The sequence below is a fragment of the Oryctolagus cuniculus genome, chromosome 1 (genome assembly GCF_051225735.1).
Source record: "Oryctolagus cuniculus isolate XC-2025 breed Fujian yellow rabbit chromosome 1, ASM5122573v1, whole genome shotgun sequence".
Lineage (NCBI taxonomy): Eukaryota > Metazoa > Chordata > Mammalia > Lagomorpha > Leporidae > Oryctolagus > Oryctolagus cuniculus.
The window spans coordinates 64,720,979-64,743,924 of record NC_142867.1 but is presented as its reverse complement, the minus strand read 5'-3'; the positions used below and the strand labels follow the sequence as shown (position 1 = coordinate 64,743,924).

The following is a 22,946-nucleotide window of genomic DNA, read 5'->3' as shown; positions in this document are numbered from 1 at the left end:
ACGCGCGTGGCTGCCTTTCCTCAGGCACGGGTTAGCTGCGGATCCAGGCCCTGCTGCTCAGTAGAGGCGTGGCCTCCAACGTGCCAGCCCCATGAGGGATAGAGATGACCCACGCTCCCGGCTCACAGCGAGCACTCGGCGAGTGGAAGCTGGGGTTGCTGGTGGGCAACGTTCAAGACCTAGAGTCAGTTCTCACTAGAAAGCTCCAGAGTTAATTCAACAATTATGCATAATTAATTCAATTATGCATAATTAATTCAACAATTATGCACCGCACCTACATGGGTGGGTCAGGCACTGCCACAGGGCGGATGGCACACAGGACAAAACCAAGCGGCACCCTCACAGAGCTCCCATTCCAGCTCCCCTGCCTTTTCTTCTTTGCCCAGTTCTACTCAGGCCTATCCCAGGGGCCCCTCACATCAGGCTCCTGCACCCACCCTTGGTTCAGGCCACTCCCTCTAACATCAGACCCAAGCCCCCTTTTCTCCTACCCAGGTGGCCAGCCATAGCCACGCCCCTTGAAGCAATGTTTCCCCACCTTGGCTCTCAGCTAGGAGCCAGGGAGGTGGTGACTGGAGGGTGCCTGGGGAAAAGGGAGCTCCTGCAGTGAGGAATGGTCACCAAGTGCCCCCCCACAATGTGGGTACTTCTTTGTATCTTACACTTACAAAGAGTCCTTGCAAAACACTGATACCTGGATTGCACCCTAACAGGAATGGGATGGGTCTGGGTCCCACAGGCGAGTCATACACAGCCAAGGCTGAGATCCACTGTCTTAGCAGAGCTAATCCATGCAGGGGTCTCCCCGGGCTTGGGCCTGACTGGTTCTTCCCAGACCTCCCTGCCCACAGCCGGCCAAAGACAGCTGTTTAGGGCCTGCCCAGTGCCCTGGGAGGTGGCCTTCTCTGGCACTGCGGGCTGGGCCAATCTCATGCCAACCGCGGTGCTCAGCTGGGAACCTGGTGAGACTGGCCTTGGGGTGTGCAGTGCTAGAGCTGAAGTCTGCCCCAAGACCTCTGTGCTGAGGGGTGGAGGCCCTGAGGCAGCAGAGCTGAGCGCAGGGGAAGCAGTGGTGGCAGCAAGGGAGGAACCAGCGACCAGAGGGGAGGCTGAAGGTTCCGAGACGGAGCTTGTCTGCCCACTGCGTTCTCTGGCAGCTACTTGCTGCCACTTTGCTTCCCCGCAAAAAAGCACCCCTTTTGTTTTAAAGTGGAGTGGACTTTTCTTGCATTCCTGTGACCTGTGCACACCAAGCAACGGCCAGTCCTGTGTGGGGAGGAGTCATCGTTCCCATTCCACAGAGGAGCAAGTAGAGGCTCCGAGAGAATTCCACCAGCCCAAAGCCACGTTAACTGGTTAGTGGCAGTCAAGCTTTCAAACCAAAGGTGTGTCCACCTTCGATGCCTGATGCTGTTTCCTTATCAGTTCCACACAGCCTACCCTGGGCTGTACCTGTATTTGGTATAGCCCCCTCCTGTCCAGTAAAATGCTGCCGTGAGGACATGTTCCATTCATGTCCTGTGGTATCTAGGACCCAGCCAACGGATCGCCACTGTGGCACTGGTTAAAGCCACAGCCTGCAGTGCTGGCTTCCCATGTGGGCGCCGCTTCGAGTCCCAGCTGCTTTGCTTCCAATCCCACTCCCTGCTATTGCACCTGGGAAAGCAGTGGAAGATGGCCCAAGTGCTTGGGTCCCTGGACCTAGGTAGGAGACCCGGATGAAACTCCTGGCTTTGGCCTGGCCCAGCTCCTGTCATTGTAGCGATTTGGGGAGTGAACCAGCAGAGGGAAGATCTCTAAGTCTGCCTTCAAATAAATAAATCTTTTTAGAAGAAAGCACCCAGCTGACTCTGGAGACATGCGCACAGCATGAGCCCATGCTCCCTCAGGAACCCATTTCTCAGGTCAGAAGTGCCTGTGCTGGGCGTGACCACTCTCCTGGCAGTTTGGCAGGGGTGATGGCCCCACATTGCGGCACATCTGCATTCTCACAGCTCACCTAACGACACCCCTCCTTGGACCAGCTGTGTCTACCTGTGCTCCAAAGCCTGGCCCCACCTTTAGCCTTTGTCAGGCTTCCTGGCCGTGAGCCTCGCTGGAGAAGTTTCCTGGAAGGGCCTTGGACAGGCGCCTTCCTTGCCTGCCACCCTCCCCAACTGCCCGCCTCAGCAGCTCCCGACTGACCAACGCATCCATTACACTCATGCAACGTGTGCAAGGTCTGCATTTGCGTATGTTGTCCACAAGGGACTCCGGCAAGGCTGTGAAGCACTGGACTAAAACAGCCCCTTTGTTTTCCAGAGGGGGAAACCACAGCACAGACCTGCCCGGGGTAACACCGCAGGCCCGTGGCGGCCGCGCCGTCCCCGCCCCCTCCTGCCTCTGCAGGGCCTCTTTTATGCCCAAGTGAGTCAGTGTCGGGAGGCAGGGCCCTGATGCAGCTGGCAGGAGGCCACCACGACCGCCATTGGGCTACAGTCATTTGGTGTTTCTATTTATTGACTCTTTAAACTTCATCATCCAAGGAGAGTTCATACAAGACTGTTTGGTAGCAAGAGAAATATAATCTAAGACCGCAAGGACGCACCCACCCCGAACAGAAACAAACCAAATGCAACAAGTCCCATCTGAAACCAGACCTTTGCAGTTGAGCTGCAGAAGCGGCGCGGGGTGGGGGAGGGCTGCGGGTCGGACCGGCTCCCTGCAGGGCCGACCACCCTTCACCGGGAGGCTTCCCAGTGGACAAGGCCACAGCCAGGCCAGGCCCTCAGCTTTGTGGGGGGTGGGGTGGGGGTCCTTCCTGGAGGGGCTGCCCCTGGCAGGAGGGCGTGTGGCGAGGGAGTCGGAGGTCAGAGGGAGGGGGCTTCTCAGGCGGGCCACCCTCCAAGGTGACCGAGTGTGCCAGTGCATGAGACACGGGAAGGCAGGGGCTGGTTATGGTGAGACCAGGACAGAGTCCTGTCCAAGGCCAAATCAGTAAACCACTGGAGGCCCCGCCTGCGACCGAGGAAACGCCAAAGCCTGGGAGAGCCCCCGCTGGCAGTCAGCGTGCCCTGGGTCATCAGCTTGCTCTGGGTGACCGGGCACGCCCAAGCAGGACAGGGCCTTGGGAGGCTGCTGTCACGGGGGTGGCGTTTCTGTGCCCTGGATGTGCAGCGTGGGTGTGCGTGTGCGTGTGCGTGTGCGTGACGGGGTGGGAGACACTGGTCCCTCCAGGAAGGCTTGGTTGGGGTTCCCAGGGTGGCCCCAGGGCAGGAATAGGTTTTTCTCCCCCTCCTGTCATTTTCCCAAATCCCCCCCGCCCCAGGTCATCGCATAAATAAGTGCTCGGGAAGGTACACATCTGAAAAGAAACATAAATACTGTACACGGGAAAGGAGTCCATCCCTCAGCCTTCCCACTGCCCCAGCAGACCCTCCAAATATTGCACATGGCCTTCCCCAGCCCCGAGGGTCCAGGCCCGGCCGTGTCTTTGGTAGAAGCTCCGGGGACAGAGGCCCCGGGTAGCCCGCACAGCCCCCACCCTCGCCGTGACGGGCAGCAGCGGAGCAGCCGGCTGGCCCATAGGTATTCCATCAGGAATGCTTCCACTCAGACGAGACGGTGCCCACAAATGGCCCTGGTGAGACGTTCCAGGCCAGGACGAGGTCTACACGTGGGCTAGGAAGAGGCAAGCAGGCTGAGGGCAGGTGGACAGTCGAGTCCTGAGCCACGGCGGCCAGGGTCACACCCTCCATAGGAGGAGGTGGTTTGTGCTGTCGTCTCGGCCCACGGTCTCACTGCTGCTGCTGCCGCCACCACTGAGCCGGAAGTCCTCGTAGCCATCGCCGCCACTGATAACCAGCATTTTAGGCCTGGCGGAAGCAGGGCCTCGGTGCCGAGGGGAGTCCCGGTGCTCCAGTGTTGGCAGCTTCTCTGGGCCTGGGAACAGAGCAGAGGGGCTCCATTAGGCCTGGGAAAGGGGACTTCACCGTCCCCTCACAACCTGAGCACCCACAGCCTGGGAGACAGGAAGACAGATGTGCACACTTGCTGCGAGGAATTCTACTTCCTGTACGCTAACAACTCCGTACATGGAAAGAAATACCCAACTCCTAGCAGTCAGACCGCTCGTCTCCTGTGGGTGCCGTCTGGGCAGGAGTGACCGCTTCCCAGGGCCACACATGTTCTGTCTCTCTCCACTACTGCACACACAGCGTCCTCATCGCTATCGCCACAATCACAGACTGTGTGAATGACGGCAGCATGCGTGACGGTGGTCCCCAGGATAGGGGGCGTGATGAAAAATCTCTACCACCTGGGGACACGACAGCAATGCATTACGCACATGTGTCTAATGTGTCTAGGGGAACCAGCCCGCTCGCTGCCAGTCATTCGTGGAAGCAGAGCACTTAATACTGATAACGGCAGTACACGCCATGCCATCGGTTCACGCACTTACTACGCTCTATATCAAGAGTTGCGTGTCCTCTTTCTGCTTATGAAAGCGAAAGCTGACTGTGGAACAGGGTGCTGCGTCCTGCACGCAGCAGCCTCGCACGATCCCATTTTGCATCTCTCGGCCGCACAGTTTTCTCCTGTGCCTGATTTGATCGCACCCCGTTTTGTTCAGCGTGGCCCTGGGCGCGGTGGGCTAGGCCATGTGCATCTATTCCATAGAGCCTTGGAGCACAGAAGCCCATGCCACGTACCCACCTCTCACGTTCACACAGCGGCGGACCTGCCACACGAGGCATCTCCCCGAGCACGGTCTTGCTGCTAAGTGGCCCAGGGCTCCATGTAATCCCACCGCCAGCATCCCCTCCCAGGCAGGCAGCTGATGGCCTGCCGGGACCAGACAGCTTCGGACCGAGGCTTCACCGCCTCCTCCACGAAGACCGCTTCCTGCCGTTCACTCTAATTCCCAGGTCCACTTCCTGTCCCTGTGCGCACACATTCTGTGTGTGCTTGTGCTTTCTGGTGTGATCTCTACTTCCTGTTCTGTGACCTCACTTCCTGTCCGACACAGGCCCTGCTCCGTTTCATGCGGTGCCAACTTTACTCGTTAGCTTACAGTTCTCTGTCTCCCACGACACTTCTCTGCACATACGCTGTCCCAGAGATGTCACTTGGGGTTTCCCTAGACTATTTTCTGTATTACATGCTGCTCCCGGCTCTGTACTACATTTCCCCTCCCCCTTAAAAACCTCTCCCTACAGGGCAGTGGGGAGACCTCAAGCAGAAGTCCAGGACCCTGGGGCGTGGTGGGATGTGCCAGCCCACCTGTGTCTGGGGGAGGCGGCGGCGTCGGGCAGAGCAGGTTGAACCCATCCGGCAGCTGGACTGCGGCCAAGAAGCGCACATGGCCAGTGTGTCCCTGGCCCAGGCCGGCAGGGCTGAGAGGCACCCGCGGGCAGCTGACGGGACTGGGCGAGGTGGGCATGGTGAGCACGACGCCGGCACTCGTGCCCACCCACAGCAGCTCTTCACACACCAGCAGTGCCGTGATCCGCAGGCAGGCGGCCTTGTGCTGCCGGATGATGGCATCAGAGCCTGGGGGTGGGGAACAGAGCGCAGCTGGGGCCGAGTCCTCAGCCCGGCCCAGCTTCCTCAATGCCCAGGGCCCCAGAGGCTCCGGGGCAGGGGCGGTGGCAGTGTGAGGTCAGTACCTGCCAGCATCTTGTGCACCGGAGGGGTGACGTCCACCTCTGCCAGCTGCTCAAAGGTGTCTGAGTGGTAGAGACACACGTGGGCACTACCTTTCAACGTCACCCAGACCCCCAGGCTGGAGTCCACCATGCAGGCCACGCTGCGGCTTGGATCCTGCCCTATATGAAACGTGTGCTGGGAAGGAGAGAGGGGAGAGAGCAGGTGGTCCACAGGCAGGCCTGCCCCCCGCCGTGCCTCCCAGGCACACTGCCCCCCCCCCCCCCGACCCCGTCCAAGTCACAGCAAACCTCTCCAGACGCCCTCCCGCCTGACGGCAAACTCAGCCGTGGTCCTTTGGTTTCTCTGGCACCTCCCACATAATCCTTCCAACAGACTAGGGAAACCCTTCCCCACGAAGCTCAGGGACTGCAGGACCAGAGAACTTCAGAGCTTGAAGGGTTTTAAGACCAGTTGTCGGTCTCTCCCCGGCAGATGGGGAAGCCGACGCCCGGAAGGGAAAAGCAATCTGCCCAAGGTCGCAGAGCTGGGACTGAACCCAGGCCTCTGGCCTCCAGCCCGGCCAGTGATGGAATACATGAAAGGGAAAGCAGGGGACTCTGCCGGCCCTGGACCCCAGCCAGGCTGGCAACCCTTGACGTGCAAGGAAATGAGGCCAGGACTAAGGCCAGAGTCCAAAGCTAAGGGATGTGGACATCAGCCCCCAAAGACCCACACCTGAGCTGAGCTGAGTAGGGCAGGAGACCATTAGGGGGCCAGAATCCCCATGCTCAAGCAGAAACAAGGGTCAGAGCTCAGGGCCCCCCCGGAGTCACCCACCCACCCACCACAGTCTCCTTTCCCTCTTATGTGGGCCCAGCCAGTCCCAGGTCCCCAGTTCCATGGCCCCGATCCCAGGCTACCTCCATCTGCAGTGTGTCGGGGCTCAGGACCAGGACTCGGTTCTGGCAGCCACACCACAGCCGCCCGCCCACAGACACCATCTTGGTGATAGGGCTCCCCTGAGGGCCCAGGGTCACAGATTTGAAGTTCTGAGGGTCCCAGAAACGGCCTAAATGGGATAAAGCAAACAGGAGACTTGGTCCAGGACTGTTGTTAAGCCCCACCCTCTCTTGAGATGAGAGGCTGGGGCCAGCACTATGGTGTAGCGGTTGGGTCATGTTCTTATTGCTCCACTTACAATCCAGCTCCCTGCTAATGTGCCTGGGAAAACAGTGGAAGATGGCCTGAGTACTTGGGTCCCTGCACCCGTGCAGGAAACCCGATGAAGCTCCTGGCTCCTGGCTTCAGCCTAACCCAGCCCTGGCTGTTGCAGCCATTTAAGGAGTGAACCAGCGGATAGAAAATCTCGTTCCCTCTCTAACTTTTTCAAATAAATAAGTAAAATCTTTTTTTTAAGCAAACAAAGAAGGAAACAGAAATCAGAGGTTAACCTCCCCATCTGTAATGGAGGACACTGAGGCCCAAGGACTGGCAGAACATCGCCCAAGGCCACCTCTCGAGACTCAAAGCCCGAGTCCCCCACTTGGCCCAGCAGAGAATGGCAAGGCCAGCGAAAGGACTGGGCTGGCGCGGGGAGGCGGCGGCGCGGCGGGCACTCACCTGCTTCCCTTTGATAGACTACGAGTTCCCCGTTGGCTAGGGACACAAACACCTGGTTATTCAGATACCTGGACAACGGAAAGAGGGAGGAGTCGGGCATTTCGGGAGGACAAAGGGGTCACCGGGGTCAGGGCAATCACTGTTAGAAGGGCTATGGATCCTGGGAGACCACCTCCTCCCAACCCGTTCTCCAGGTGGTGTGGGGAGCCTGCGGCCCAAGCTCACACAGCAGGTAAGAGGCACCGCCCGACAGAGAGGAGGCGCTGCGGAGCAGGGACCCAGGTGAACGGAGCAGGCCTGTGCGTGCAGCTGTGGGAGCCTTACAGGATGCAGGTGACGGAGGCCGCGTGCTGCAGCTTCATGCTGTTCCTGCGGTCACGGATGCTGTCGGAGGACTGGTACACATGGACGCTGTGGACCGGGGTGCACACCTGTGACAAATGCTCTGGGCACACAGCCCCGGAGTCACCCCTCCACTCCCTGCATCTCCCAATATCTCCTCCAGGCCAGGCGCCTGCTCAAAGCACTGAGATCTCGCGGCCTCCCTGAGGCTTCCAGGCCCACTGGCACCCCTGACTGGAGGACCCGGGAGTCAGACCATAAGCCCTCCTCCTCAGGCCACTCTACGATGCCCAGAGCAGGGAGTACAAGCCTTTGTGTCCCTACCAGCCATCCTCGGTGCCCAGCCACACGGAGCTCTGGTAGGCCTCGGGGTCAACGCTCAGCAGGTCCTCAAGGCTGCCGCGGGTGAAGGAGCCTCGGCTGGAGCGGCGGAGGGCTCGCCCATCCATTGGGCTGGCGCCGCAAGGCCCGCCGGGCCCGAAGGAGCTGGACAGTGGCAGGAAGCCGGGCTCCTGCTCCTCCTCAGAGCTGGTTGTCTCTGCTGTGGCCTCCTTGGAGCTCGGGGTCTCCTCATCTGAGGGAGACAAAAGCGGCTGGCTCCGCGCCCCTCGGCCAGGTCTGGGTCTGTCTGGGCCTGCGGCGTCCCTCCCGGCTGTGCCCTGCTCAGGGCCTCTCCCTCTCTGGGAGCCTCTGTGTCAGCACTGGCCTCGTTACCCTGCACTCCAACCGCTTGGTGCTGCCAGCTCCCAGTCCTGGCATGGCCCCTTCCCGAAGTGCACCCCATCTGCCGGCACTGAACGCTATGGGGCCTGTGCGTTTCACCCAGGGGTGCGCAGCCCCCCAACCCCACTGCTCTGTGTGCTCCATTGTGTCCCTCCTCACCCTGGCCCTCTGCAGGCTACTCACTGCCAAAGCTGGAGGAGATGGTGGACCGGCTGGCCTGGCTCTGCAGGGTCCCTGAAGGGCTGGGCGAGGACTCGTCATCGGAGTCGCTGTCGAAGGGCACCAACTCCGGGCGGGGGTCGGCCTCCGCGCGGTCTGGTGTCATCTCCAGGCCGGAGCCTGCGATGGAGATGTGCAGGCAGGGCTGGGGCCCGGGCTCTGCCGGCGTCACGGCTTCCTCCTCTGCAGCCTCCGCGTCCAGGTCGGGCCCGGTGGGCTCCGGGGCTGCGTCGGGGACGCTCCTCAGGGACGCTGGCCGCTCCCTGTGAGCCAAAGGCAAAGGGACAGGGGCAGCTGGCACACAGATGCACCCCCGGGCCCACCTATAGCCGCGTGTACCCGGGCAGGGCCAGATCACCCACCCCGCCTCCTGGGCCTCACCGGTGGCTGCAGTGCTGCAGGCCGGGCACCGCCCCGATGCAGAGGATGCGGGCCGAGCAGACCGCAATGCAGGCCTCCACGTCGGGCTCCGCGCGCAAGCTCAGCAGGCACACCTGGCCCACATAGCCGTCGCTGTTGCACACCCACACCTCAGGCGTGGGCTCCGGACAGCTGCTGAGGGTGGGAGCTGCACAGGAGAACTGTGGGGGACAGCAAGGGACAGGGGAGGTGACTGGGGGAACTGCTGCCTGTTCCCTGCAGGCCTTCTGAGCCACCCCAGCAGGTGGGAGGGAGGCAGGCCTGCATGTGTGTGCATGGGTGCCACAGACATGTATACATGACAGCACATGTGACACTACACACCAAACACATTCACGCCTGTGTGATACAGGCATCACCCACATGTACACATATATACCCATGCACAGTTACATGTGAAACACATCCCTACACGTGTGATAGGTACATGACAACCACATGCATGCACAGAGTGAGCTGCATGCTAAGACACAGGGAACAACTGCAATGTTTAAGACACAGATTGTACCCAGAAGAGCAATTCACAAACACATGCTGGATTGGAACGTGCACACCCAGGTGACCCACATTCACATGTGCGCACACACACACACACACACACACACCTGCATGCCGCTGCGGGTTTTCATGATGGGGATGGCCTTCAGGAACTCCGGGTCTAGACAGCTTTTGCTGGATGCTACAGTGCAGAGACAGCACCTGCTTAGCCTCTACCCCTCCCTGGCCCTGCCCTTTCCCCATTTTTCTTCCTCTCCTGCCCCTTGGGGTCTCTCTAGAGGGCACCCTAATGGCAGCCACACTGGGACAAGGCAGGTCACACCCTGCTTGTCCCTGGCCTCAACCTGCCCACCTTCACAGTGAGGGCGTCAGACCCAGAGGTCTCTAAGAGCACTTTCCCTGACGCAGGCCTGCACAGTGTCTGGGGTGGAGCCCCAGGAGGCTCTTGGCCACCCGCGGCGGTGATGGGGCCCTTGCCCCAAGCTGGCCCTATCCCCGGAACCCCTCCCCGCCCCCTTCAGTGCACTGTTCTACCATGGAGGTCCCAGTCCACCTTCCCCGCCAGCTGATGGAGCACCAGACTGCACTTCTGGGACTACCGGCTGCTGAGGTCCAAGACAGCTACGAGGTGTGCCCACTTCCAGGAGGTCCAGGCTCACCCAGCTTCCTCTTGGCCTCGTCGAAGGCCTGCTCAAAGCCCAGGCGGGCGTCAGGGTGGGGGAACTCGAAGATGAAGGAGTCGGTGCCCTCGGGCCGTGTGGCACACAGCTCCAGCTTGGTGGGCGGGAAGGACAGCGTGTAGCACAGTGCCTGCTTCTCCGACAAGTCCCGGTGCATGGCTGCTGAGAGGTCGCGCAGCGCATCGTCCAGGCCCTGCGGGAAAGAGGGCCCCGGCCGCAGGCCCAAGCGACTCAGTGCACCCCCCGTCTGCCCCTGGGAAGAAGGTGGGGACCTGCCCTTGGTGGGAGACAGAAAACAGGACTCCAATCTGCTCCTGCAGACCAAGAGGCAGCCTGGATTCGGCCCACAGGGAAGGACAGGCCCCTCCCTCCCTAGCGGAGGCAGAATTAGTCTCCACCCTCAGACCTGGAAAGTATTACCTCCCACATGGGGGTGAGCCTGTCCCCACCACCCCCACCCCAGGCAGATGACACCTCAAGGGGCCTCCTCCCTCAGATAGGGTCAAAGGCACCCTACCGCATCCTGCCAGCCTCAGGCAGGGGCTGCCAACCTGGTGGGGGAAGCCGAGGCTCTCGGAGAGCTTGCTCATCTGGCCCAGGGTGTTGAGGTCCTCATCGAGGCGGCTGATGGCTTTCTGGATGTTCTCCCGGTTGGTGGCCTGGGATGCCCCTGGTGGGGACAGAGAGACGGGTCAGGTCAGGCTTAGACGGACGGACACAGCTCCTCTCGCCGCACAACTCATGGCCAGGTGCGCAGAGTGACCAAGCAAACCAAGGCTTTACAGACCCCGAGCTCTCGGGAACAAAGCAGCAGGCAGCACCTCAGAAGGTACGCGCCTGAGAGCAAGGACGGGGCCTGACCCAGAGCCACGGGGCCAGGACGCAGCCCTCAGAGAACTCCCCAGAGAGGACAAGGTACAAAGTGACGGATGGCTCTGCAGGCTGTGGGGGCGCAGCGTCCCACGGGAGAGCTGCCAGGCAGGCAGAGCCTCCGGCAGCGAAATCTGCTGACCAAGGGCCTTGATCCCCACAAGGGAGAGGGTGGTGAGTGGATGCCCTGGATTCCTCTGCTCCCGCCCTGCACGTGTCGGCGGCCAAGGGGCCAGCCCTGCAGGACAGCTCAGCACCCCTGTATCCTGCGTCACCCGGCTCAGGATGCGTGTGGACGAGGGACCCACAGCCGGGGCTGCCCCTCTACCCGGGGGGCCAGGTGCACACACGTCTTGAAACCAAGGGAAGGAAGCAGCTTTCTTTTGCTTTTTCCTAAATGCCAGCAGCCTCTTCCATTTCCCGGAATCTGTGAATATAGGCCATTGCCTTCGGGCCACAGGCTGCAGGACGGGGCCATGACTGCATGGAGGAGAGAGGGTTCTGACCCTGGCAACCAGTGCCCATGCCGGCCCTGTGGTCTGGTCCCCGCTGGGGCAAGGGGCGCATGGCTGTAACCCTGAGATGCACTCGGGCTGCACAAGGAGGCTAGGGCACTGTGTCCAGGGAAAGAAAGGCGTGGGCCAAATGGAATGTTCTAGATCAGCTGAGGCTCACACATAGTGTGGTCTGGTCTGGGGTCTGTGTCCTCCCCCCACCCCAGATTCACACGATGAAGCCTAAGCCCTGACATGCTGGCACAAGGTGGTGCAGCCTTAGCGACGAGATGGAGTGGAGCCCCCACGAACTGGAGCAGCACCCTCATTAAGACACTTAGTGGGGGGGGGGGGCAGTGGCGTTCCTTGACGCCGGCATCCCGCACAAACTCTGGTTTGAGTCCCAACTGCTCCACTACCAAAGCAGTTCCCTGCTAATGCACCCGGGAAAGCAGCAGATGACAGCCCAAGTGCTTGGGCCTCTGCCCCCATGTGGGAGACCCAGATGGAATTCCAGGTTCCTTGACCCAATCTAGGCTGTTGCAGCCATCTGGGGATCAGCAGATGGAAGATCTCTGTCTGTCTCTCAATCTCTCTGAAACCGCCTTTCAAGTAAATAAATCTTAAAAAAAAAAAAAGTAACAGAAAAAGCAACACATAAAACAGAGGCCTGCGCCTTTGGAAGGAAGGTACGGAGACACGAGGAACAGGCCCCAGACACAGGAGCTGCTGGCTCGGGAAGCGTGAGCAGCCGACATCAGCTGCTGTGTTGCAGTCTCTGGCCTCTTCGCTGCAGCAGCCCAGACAGCGTCCTACTCTGTCCTCCTCGGAAAGGGAACTGCCAGGACAGCCACCCTTTGTTCCGTCTGATCCTGCCCCACGGGCAGGCCCCTGACCTGAAGGCAGTGGTTAAACAGGCCTGTCCCCGGAAGAAGGGATGAGCTGGGGCCACATGGGGACAGCCAGGTGAGCACCCCTCAGGTGAGCCTGGGCCCCACCCCCAGAGTTATGGTGAGACCCTCCAGTGAGGCTGGACAGATGGGTCCGCAGCTCCTCACACTCATGTTGGCTCCCCCTGTGCCCCGCAACCCGTCAGAAGTGGGTCAATGCACTCGGCTCCTCCATGGGTGCCATCGGGTCCCCTGTGCCAGCCCCCTTGCTCTGGGTGGGAAAGCGGCCCAAAGGCAGCAAAGCAGAGGGAGCGGCAGGCAGACTGGCCATGGCCCACACGCCCTCGGCAGGGTGTCCACTGCGACCCCCATGTGGGCCAAGCGAGGCCAGGCCAGGCCAGCCCACCCACCTTTGATGATGTCTGTGTCTTCCAGCGGCAGCTTCCACAGCATCTTGTACTTGCTGGCTGTGTCGATGACACTGGCGGCTGTGTACCTGCGGGGAGCCGACGGGCTGCTCTGGCCAGGGCTGGGGAACGGGGCCCAGGGACCCAGGGACCCAGGGCAGGACAGCCGCCCTCGCCAGCCCACCCCACCCGGCCACTCACAGGCTCATGGAGCTGCGCCGCAGGGAGCCCGACTTCCGCTTCAGCGTGGTGCACACAATGAGGTCAGTGAACAGGAAGAGGGACCGGTCCTTCTTGCCACCAATCGCCTTCTGTGGGGCCGAGGCGGGACTCAGGCTGGGTGGACATGGTCCAGAAGTCTGCCCACGGTGCCCAAGGGGACAGTGAGGCCCTGGGAGGGGTGGGGCTATTTCCCAGCTGGGACGGAAGAGCAGGGAGAGCCAGGCAGCAGGTATGAGCAGAAAGGTGGGTGGGGAGGCGGGCACAAGAGGGCAGATGATGGGACCCTTCTTACCACTTCAATGACCATCTCCTGCCTCAGGAACCGCCGCAGGGGGGCCTGGAGCTGTGGGACAGGAGGGCCAGGGCGTTCTGAAGGCTGCTTATCACTCCCTACAGCCCCAGCACCTAGGGTCTCTGCCACTCCCCACCCCCGCAACCGAAGCAGGTGCAGAGACAGACTGGGAAATGGGGAAGAGGACACAGAACAGTGGGGGGGCGTCTGACCCCCACCCAGAGGCTGGGAGACATGGACACAGACCACAGACCACGATGTGGACATAGCCACGGCCACGGCCACGACTCCACGTGACCGCAGACACAGAGCCTGAGCAGACACAGGGGCAGGCGGGGCTGGCCAGCACGCACATCCTCCATGCCCTCGATGTGAGCCTCGATCTCCTGCAGCACCCGGGCGTGCCGCTCAGCCTCCTCGGCGCTCCGCACACCCTTGTTGATGCGCTCGGCCACCTGCTTGATGTTCCGCTGCGCGTCCAGCAGGAGCGGGTGGTCGGGGTGGTCCTCAGGTGTGTGCTTCAGGAGGTCCTGGGGTGGGAACGGGGGCCAGGCCTGCCTGCTGAGCTGCCCTGGACCCACTGCTGGGGCAGAAGGACCTCCTCCCCCCGGCCCCTGGGGGCCCTCCCGTCAGGTTCAACCAGGCGGGGGCCTCGAAGCTCCAGGCCCTGCTCACCTTCACCAGCAGCTCATAGCGTGGGATCCGCTGCACGGGCTTGATCATGAGGTCGGACAGCGCCTGCTTCTCCTTGTTCTCGCGCATGCTTTGCTGAAACCAGAAGCAGGCGGATGGGCGTGTGTGCGAGGAACGGATGCCAGGAACGGGAAGGCACTCCCAGAAACAGGCTGCCAGCAAGCCCAGCCCGAGAGAAGAGGCCGACCCCTCGGGCTAGGGCTGCGGTGCCCAGGCTGGGAACTCCTGGGGCCTCAGCGCTGGCTAAGGCGAAGCCCCCACCGCCCCTGCCCCAGGCCATGCTACCTCCAGGAACTTGAGAAAGGCAGGTCTGGCCTCCTTGGCCACTCGCACGGCGTCCTTTGCGTTGAGGAAGTTGTCGATGTAGGCAGAATAGATGTTGACCAGGACATCCTTGGAGAACTGTGGGTAAGCAGGCAGGTTGGGGACCCCCAAGGCATACCTCACCTCACCCTCATCCCGGTCTTCTTCCCCATTGACTCGTGAGTCACCACTTGTCCCTGCAACTAGAACTGATACGGTCCCCGTGGGGTCAGGCACGTGCTTCTGTGACCCTCCAAGCACACGTGGTACGCGTGACTGTGTGGCCAGCGTGTGCTTGTGAGCGCAGGCAGACACGTTATAAAATCTTATCTGTGCATGCCAGTGTGCGTACACACACTCATGTGCCTGGATGTGTCCTGTGAGCCCGGATCTGCTTCTCTCACGTTTGAAAACATTTTTCATTTGTTTGAGAAGCAGAGAGCCACACAGAGACAGACAGACAAGCAGGGAGAGCTCCCACACACTCCCCAGGCTCTCTGACACAGGAGGGTGAACCTGACTTGAGAGACCCCAGGAGTTAGGTGCCCAAGCAGCATCCTGACCCCAGGACAAACACCCACCCGTCTCTCACTTGAAACTGGGTGTTTCTGTCCCTAGGTCTAGTGTCCAATGCCAGGTCTGGCCAGGCAGGTGTCCCTCCAAGCCACCCTCTAAGAGACAGAGACTCATTCCAGCTTACGCAGCTGCCTACCCCAGGAATGGTCTTCCCCATGCAAACCTCATCCCCACTCGGGGCCCAACTCCGGTTCTGCCTCCCCTCGGAAGCATTCCTGAGCAGGGCTCTGTGTGGTATTTATTACTCCTGGCCTCCGGGTTCTCCTGATCACCCAGGGCAGATCCCACCTCTGCAGAGCACCACTCCTACCCCATCCACAGGAAGACCTCGCTCAGGGCAGGTGTAGCCAGCTGGCAGCTTCGGCCTGGCTGTGGTCAGCATGGAGCTCCACTAGGAGGCGGAGCCTAGTGACCGTGAGGGTGGCCATGGGTTTGAGCTGTCACCACTCAGTCTGAGCTGATGGCCACATCAGTTCCCAGGTCAGCAGGGACATTCTGAGATGCGCTTTTGATCAAGGCCTCACCCCACATCAAAATGACCATGTTAACACACAGCCACACCCCACAAAAAAGATACTATTTTTTCTGCTTGTAACATTTGGGGGAAGGATTTTTTTTAATTTATGTGATTCCTCCTACAATTTAATTTGCATTTGGCTACCTTGTATCAGTCACCATCCTGCATTCTTGAGAATTTTGACAAAGTAACAAAATGTAACTCAAAGTTTTTCAAAGGTAACTAAATTCCTATAGAAAAACAGAAATTAACAAGGGAAGAAAAAGGCACACTGGGTGTTCAGATGTTCAGTAGAATGGCCATCAGTTTTCTTCTGTAGGTGCCTTTGAATTTTGGAGCCACAACCTTTCCTAAAGCCTCCATCATTGTTATAGGACCTGGGCAAGCTCGCAGGGGAGCTGTGGCCTGCGGTGAGAGGGCAGGTGGGGTACCGGAGAGCCAGGGCCTGGAACCAGGTTTCCTGGGGTCAAGTCCTCCACCACCAGCTGTGACTCTGGCCAGGTTTCCTCTCTGTCTACGCCTCAGTCATTAACTATCACATCAGATAGCTTCCTCCTAGGGTGCTGATACACATGATACATTCAGAATATGGCCCAGCACCGAATGAGTTTCAGACACCACAGCTGTTTCTATGGAAACAGCCCAACACTAGGCCAGCATCAACCAACAAGCCCACTTCCAGGGTCAGGATCAGGGCAGCTGTTCAGGTTCAGGTTCAGGCAGTGGCTAAGGTCAATACAAGCAACAAGCTGAGCATCGGGACCGGGTCAGAGTCAGGACTAGGGTCAGCTCAGTGCCAGCCAGGATCAGGGGTCAGTGTTGGGTCTGGTGCCAGTCCCAGAGTCCAGTCTATAGACTGGACTCTGACCAGGTTCAGGTCCACCCAGCGGCTGGGGTCAGCGCCAGTGTCTCTTCAAGTTTGGGGATGGGTTTGGGATCAGAGTCAGTGTCCAGGCAAGGTAGGGTGGGGTGGGGGGAGTCCTTGGTAGTATGGAGCCCCTCGTGGGAGGGGCCTGAGCAGCAGGGCGCAAGGGGCCACTCACCGACTGGACGAGAAGGGCTCCCACCTTCTGCTGGGCATGCCAAGTCTGCACGCAGTGCCGCACCTGCTCCAGGAACTGCTCGTGGTGCTCCAGGAGCTCTGGGATCTGGTCGAAGATCTCATCCACAAGCGACGGGTCACACAGCAAGGAGTTCTCTGGCTGCTTCAGTGGCTGCATGTAGCCCTGGGGGACCCATGAGGTCACTGCACACCCGCCAGAGACAGGCACCCCAACCCAAGCCGCACAGGTCCCCGTGTGAAGGCAGGTAGAGTCGCCTAGGCCTGCACTCCAGTGCCCAGCCTCCTGTACCTGCCTCAACTGACAAGGGGGCTCCGAGAGCCAGAGACAAAGACCCACCCCCATGCCCTCAGTACCCCCATGCCCTCAATGCCCAGCCCAGACATAGGCGACTGGGCTCAGAAAAAGTTTTGCCAGATGCATCAATAGACAGAGAGATTGGAGTGAGAACAGAAGACAAGGCTCCAGGCGGGACCCCCAGAGTCACTCACCAAATATGTACTGAGCACTCACTATGTGCCCGGCACTGTTCTAGGGCCTGGGAGACAGCAGTGAATGGGACAGAACCAACTCTCTACCCTGATACAGCTTATGATCTAGTTGAATGAAACATATAAATACAAGAAATAAGGAGGGGGCTGGCGCTGTGGCACAGTGGGTTAAGCCACTGCCTGCAGTGCTGGCATCCCATATGGGTACCTGTGAGTCTCAGCTGCTCCACTTCTGATCCAGCTCCCTACTAATGTGCCTGGGAAAGCAGCGGAAAATGCCCCCAAGTACTTGGGCCCCTGCACCCACATGGGAGACCTGGAAGAAGCACCTGGTTTCAGCCTGGCCCGGCCCCAGCTGTTGCGACCATTTGGGGAATGCACCAGCGGATGGAAGACCCCTCTCTCTCTCTAACTCTGCCTTTTGAATAAATTACATTTCATCAAATTTTAAGATGTAACATTATTTTGGTTTTTAAGAAAAGGACTTGCTGCCAATTGTTATGACACACCACCAATATCGCAGGATGAACCCTGATTTCAGAGACGCTCAACTGTGAAGACTGTGGGTGGTCTCAGGCCTGCTCCATATGGAATCCATGGTGATTGACAAGGGGTCCCTGCCCTGGAGAAGAGAGGGGAGGGGCAGGGGAGTTCCCTTGGAAGTCACTGGAAGCTCTCAGTGACACTGCCTGATGCTGTATCACTAGTTTCAGAACTGCTGGTCAGTCCACGACTAAAATTCCTGTTTTCACTTCAAATCTGCCTTCAGTGGTGTTCTGTATTATAAACAGCCCAGCTCAGCAGAGGGAATGCACATGGAGAGGTCTCCCTCTACTGGCCAATTCTGTAACTGCATGCCAAAGAAACATGAGGGTGTATTTGAAAAAACATATGTGATGCTGCAATAACATTTATATTAAACATTTTAAAAATATGGCTTGTTTTGTAAAACAAGTTGGAGAAAGTCAGGCTCAACAGATTCCTCGCCTGCTTGGGAATTCTGAAGAGGCCCGGCTGACAGCGCAGGGGTGGGCAGTGAGAGCCAGTGCCTGGTCTATGCCTGGTCTATGCCTGGTCTATGCCTGGGTCTCTGGACCCCGCAAGGAGCAGGAGCTACACTGCTCCCCTCCAGTGCCCAGGATCCTCGGAGAAGCAGGCGCATGGCGGGAGGAAAGAATCAACAGCCACCAAAAACCCAACATACCGCCTGCTACAAGCCCGGACTGCATTCACTCAACAAACGCCCACTAAGCAACTATTGTGGGCCAGCCTGCTGGGCCCTGGGCTACACTGGCAAGCAGATGAACTCCCGCTATCTGTGAAGCTGACATTTGGGTGGGGGGAGCAGAAAGAAGGCTTAACAAGTAAGGGAGTGGATGTGTATGTAGTTACCCAGAGCACTTGTCAGGGTAATCAGTGAAAGGGAAGTTGGGGGTTCGAGACAGGCCCAGGGGCATGAGGGTGAGGCTGAAGACGATGAGCTGCCACCTTGGTATTTAACTTCTTCGCCTAAAACTGCTGGCCTCCAGAACAGGTTCCCCAGTCTGTGTGGTAGAGACCCCTGGAGGGTGGCGGTGGGGGGCGCTGTTAGGGTTCAGGCAGTGTGGACCCAGGGGTTTCCTGCCAAGCCCTGCACTGGGCTCTGGCCTTGCTTCGCCATGTCTAGTTCATCCTCTGTGAGCCAGGAGCTATGGCGATGTTGCAGACCACTCATGGTAAGCACTCAGAGCAGTGCCTGCACATGCCAGCCACTCACCGAGCATCAGCCATAACCCTCGCTAGACAGATGACCGCGGGCAGGTCTCCTAGCCCAAGCCTTCACTTCCTATGCCACAAGGTTAAGACAGATTCAACACAACTTTACAAATGCACGCATGGAGTTGTGAGCAGTTTGCTAAGCGACACACGCACCTCTCGTGAACTGCACTTGAGGCACACACGGGGGAGGAAATCGTGGCAGACGCTGGTATGCTCCAGGTCACACCTCTGATCGCAAGTGGGAGCCAAGTGTGAACCCCAGCTGTTGGCCTGGCTCCTGAGCCATGCTCCACTTAGGCCCCTGGGCCAGACCTCAGTCCTCTGTCGCACACCCCACGGCTACCTGGAGCAGCAGTCCTGGGGTGCAGGTGACACCCTTCTGACCAGCTCCACCCCTCCCTACCCAAAGCTCTCAGACCGGCTCCCGCCACCTCCAGGTCCTGCACACCTTCCCCACATGCAGCCTTGTGCACAGCCTGGGAGCTGCAGAGGCAAGAAGACACCCCAGCCCTGCCTCTCCCAGTGCTCCACTGCTCTTGTCTGAGAACAGGCACGGGAGGTGCGGGGGGTGGCGGGCCAGGGTGGCATCACCTTTCTATCTCCACGCTGGGAGATGAGTATGATTTGGCAGGTGCGATGGAGGCTCACAGAAGTGAGGTGACTGGGTTCACTCAGCAAGGAGGCAATGACCCAAGACCCGGACCACCTGACTCTAGGGCGCCCCTTCTCCCCCGCACAGGCAATGGCCCTGGAGGCCCCTCAGGACCTTGCCCGTTACTGCTACCGCTGGGCATGCTGGTCCCTGCTCCAGCTCCCGAGCTCCCAGCAGGGTCCCCGCCATGCCCGACAGCCCTCAGGCCCTGCGTGGCTGCCTGCGGCTCCTGTGCAGAGAGCACCTCTCACTTCTGGCTTCCTGCGGCCTCGGGGACCTTCGTGCCTGGGGTGCCTCCACCTGCAGCCCTCCCCTCCCCCTGGGATAGCTGTCTTGAATTCCTGCCCGCCCCTCAAGTCCCCACTGAGCACCCCAACCACCCGAGCCTTTCCTGACCCCCCTCACCTCGGGGCAGGTCCCCCTTCTGTGTTCGCCTCTTCTGTACTTTTTCTCAGAAGAACATGATGTATTTCCTTGCACATAACAAGGCTATGCATTATACATAAGAAAATCTAAACCAAGATAAATGTAGCCACTTGAAGTGCAGCACAGTGCACTCACATTAAGTGCCTTTGGGCTGTTGTGTGACTGTCACTCACCACAGTCCATCCCCAGAACCTCCTTCCTCTTATAAAACTGAAAGTCTGTACCCATCCATTCCCTCCTCCCTGGCCGCCCGCAGCCACCGTCCTACTTTCTGTCACTACGGATCCGATTGCTCCAGGGACCCTCTGTCAGCAGACCCTTGTAGTGCCGACCCCCACGTGACTGGCTAATTTCATGGAGCAGAGCGCACTGCAGCCCGTGTCCAAACACCCTGGTCTCCGAGGCGGGGACCCTGCTGGGAGCTCGGGAGCTGAAGCAGGGACCAGCACATGCACTCGCTGTGCACCTGCACGACGCCACCCACTCGCTGTCTCCACCATGGCCCTCTTGTGTGCCAGGGAACAGGCTCTGGACACCACCGGACAATCCTCCCTGCCCGCCAGACACCACTGGACCATCCTCCCCGCCTGCCAGCCCCACCAGGATGCGGCCAGCGGAAGGGGCTCGCTGCAGACGTGTGCAGTGAATGGATGAATGTGCGCCTGCTTTGGGCGTCCAGGGCCCTGCCTTTGGGGCCCTCTGCTCTCACTCACACTGTAGCTCAACTCCACGCTCTCCACACTGGGCCCCAGCCCCACAAGTGCATCCAGGCTCCGGACTTCCCCACAAGACACCGGCACCTCAGGCGGTCCCACCTTCACCAAGCCAGGTGCCCCAGCAGCACCCTGAGTTTCCCCGCCTGGCCCATTTATCTCCCAAGTGCCTGCTCCCAGCTCTCAGCAGCTCCCCACCTCCTTCTGCCACCCACCCTCCCAGCAGCCGGACTCTGGAAAGCAAGAATCCCTGCTCAGAACTGTGGCTGACTCCAGGTGCGGCAGAGTCCAGCCCTCCCACGTCCAGGGTCCCTACAGCTGGCCCCTGCTGACCTGAGCAGTGTGACTGGGGGATCAAGCCGCCCATCGCAGGCTGGTCACACAGACTTCAGACTCTGCTGCTCAGAAGGCAGGTCTCAGCAGGGGCCAGCACCTCCTCAGTGCCCCTATGGTGCCCCATACATTCAGCTACATTCAGGTCCAGGACTACATTCAGGTCCAGGGGGCTGCTGGGAGGGGGTGCAAGGGCAGTGTGGGTGGGTGGGGGCCTCCTGCCCTGCAGGGGGCATCCTCCTCCTGTGGTGCTGCACAGGGATTCTCCACGAGGGGTGGCAGGTCCTGGGTTTCAATTCTCTGGCCTTGGCCCCTTGCCCATGGAAGGGGCTTGTTCCCACCTTGCTGTCACCTCCGTGACAGCCTCCTGGACTCAGAACAGCTCTTTCCAGGGGCCCGGGCCTCACCTGCATCAGGGTACGCAGCGATTCCACATAAGACTGCTCCGTGTCCAGCAGGGTCATGGTCACGTGCTTCCGCATGTCCTACGGAGACAGGGACAGGGTGAGCAGTGCCTCGTTCCCCTCAGAGCCCATCGCCTACAGCCACGTGGAGCCCAGAGGGCCCATGCACACCTTCTCCTTGGACTTCAAGACAGCCCTCCCACCATGCAGGGCTCCTGGCTGGCTGTCTCCCGAAAGCACCTGCGCCTCCACTCACCCTTTGCTCAGGTGCTCCCCCTGCTGGAATGCCTGACCCCTGCATCCAAGACACACCTCTTCCCTCACGCCCAGACCACCCAGTTGTGGGAAGATCTGAAATCTCAGCTTTACTTCTTGGCTCTCAAAAAGGATCCTTTTTTTCTCCTCTAAGATCTACCTTATTTATCTGAAGGCCAGAATAACAGACAGACGGGAGAAACACAGAGAAAAAGATCCTCCATCTCCTAATTCACTCCCCCAGTGCCACAACAGGTGGAAGCCAGGAGCCAGGAACTCCCTCTGGGTCTCCCTTGGCCCATCATTTGTTGCTTTCCCAGGTGTACTAACAGGGAGATGGACTGGAAGTGGAGCAGCCAGGACTCACACAGGTGCCCATATGGGATGATGGAGTTGCAGGAGGCAGCTTAAGCTTTTTTTAAAATTTGTATGTATCTCGTAAATACATTAGGAACATGGGTAATTCTTCCCATCGCCCTCATCCTACCCACTGTCCCCCTTCCTCCCCCCTCTCCTATTTGGTCCAAGAAAGAAAAGAAAACAAAAATAAAGGAAAAAAAAGAAAGAATGGAATAAAAAAACCAAGAGAACTGCTCCGCAGCAATCTAAACAAGGGCTGTGCTTTGTTACTGCCTCTTGAAGGTGTTTTCACTTTCCCCCTTCTTCTTTTTCCTTCTTTTCTCCCCCTTTCCTTTTTGAAATTTAATTGTCTTTAAAGAAGAAACCAAGAATAATGCATCTTTTGTGAGCTCTCAGACATAACTACAACTTATGAGACAAGAATATCTTCCTTTTAAAATACTAAAAGGAAGTAATTCTTGAGAACAAGTTTTACTATTAAGTCTCATGATACCACTCTTTGGGGACAGAGGTCCTGCATGGGCAGTTAGAGCACAGTGACTCTTGTTGTTTATTTAATAAATAACACTCTTAGGTGACATCAGTGGTCACCCAAGGCTCTTGACATGAGCTGCCTCAGCTATGGAAGCCTTCTGGATCCAGTAGCTTGATAAAGCCATAAGCAAAGTGGGAATTCTCTCTTCCCTTTAGAGAAAAGTACCTCCTTCTTTGGTGACCACTTCTTTCCACTGGGGTCTCAACCACAGGGATCCTTTTCATAGGACATTTTTTCCCCAGAGTATCTTGGCTTTCCATGTCTGAAATGCTCCCCCTGGGCTTTCCAGCCAGACTTAAGGCATTTCAATGCCTTAAGGGCTGATTCTGGTGTAAGACTGCTAATTAAAACGACTGTCATTCTATGAGTCTGCTGTATGGACTGCTTCCCATGTGCAGCTAAAACTTACTGTGTCACAATGCAGGCTAAAAAGATTTTTTTTAAGTTTATTTACTTATTTGAAAGTTAGAGCTACAAAGAGGGGGAGAGAGAGAAAGCAATCTTCCATCCATTAGTTTACTCGCCATCTCCCCAAATGGCCACAACATCCAGGGCTGGGCC

At 58.8% G+C, this 22,946-nt stretch overlaps 1 protein-coding gene across 3 annotated transcripts in view; it reads right to left on the bottom strand.

The window, feature by feature from the left end:
- Positions 1 to 2,484: 2,484 nt before the first annotated feature.
- The window catches only part of ARHGEF17 (Rho guanine nucleotide exchange factor 17), a 58,604-nt gene continuing 38,142 nt past the window's right edge, over positions 2,485 to 22,946 (bottom strand). For all 3 annotated transcript variants that reach the window (XM_008267755.4, XM_089330511.1, XM_089330516.1), the window contains exons 2-21: positions 21,239 to 21,316; positions 16,441 to 16,623; positions 14,287 to 14,403; positions 13,984 to 14,076; positions 13,662 to 13,838; positions 13,309 to 13,359; positions 12,996 to 13,105; positions 12,798 to 12,883; positions 10,685 to 10,803; positions 10,113 to 10,326; positions 9,561 to 9,634; positions 8,917 to 9,116; positions 8,500 to 8,798; positions 7,918 to 8,167; positions 7,576 to 7,662; positions 7,252 to 7,319; positions 6,552 to 6,700; positions 5,652 to 5,826; positions 5,266 to 5,535; positions 2,485 to 3,924 (exon numbers count right to left, since the gene is read on the bottom strand). In XM_008267755.4, coding sequence (XP_008265977.4) covers positions 3,728 to 3,924; positions 5,266 to 5,535; positions 5,652 to 5,826; positions 6,552 to 6,700; positions 7,252 to 7,319; positions 7,576 to 7,662; positions 7,918 to 8,167; positions 8,500 to 8,798; positions 8,917 to 9,116; positions 9,561 to 9,634; positions 10,113 to 10,326; positions 10,685 to 10,803; positions 12,798 to 12,883; positions 12,996 to 13,105; positions 13,309 to 13,359; positions 13,662 to 13,838; positions 13,984 to 14,076; positions 14,287 to 14,403; positions 16,441 to 16,623; positions 21,239 to 21,316 — 2,997 coding nt within the window. In that variant the 3' untranslated portion in view covers positions 2,485 to 3,727. The remainder of the gene's footprint in view (positions 3,925 to 5,265; positions 5,536 to 5,651; positions 5,827 to 6,551; positions 6,701 to 7,251; positions 7,320 to 7,575; positions 7,663 to 7,917; positions 8,168 to 8,499; positions 8,799 to 8,916; positions 9,117 to 9,560; positions 9,635 to 10,112; positions 10,327 to 10,684; positions 10,804 to 12,797; positions 12,884 to 12,995; positions 13,106 to 13,308; positions 13,360 to 13,661; positions 13,839 to 13,983; positions 14,077 to 14,286; positions 14,404 to 16,440; positions 16,624 to 21,238; positions 21,317 to 22,946) is intronic.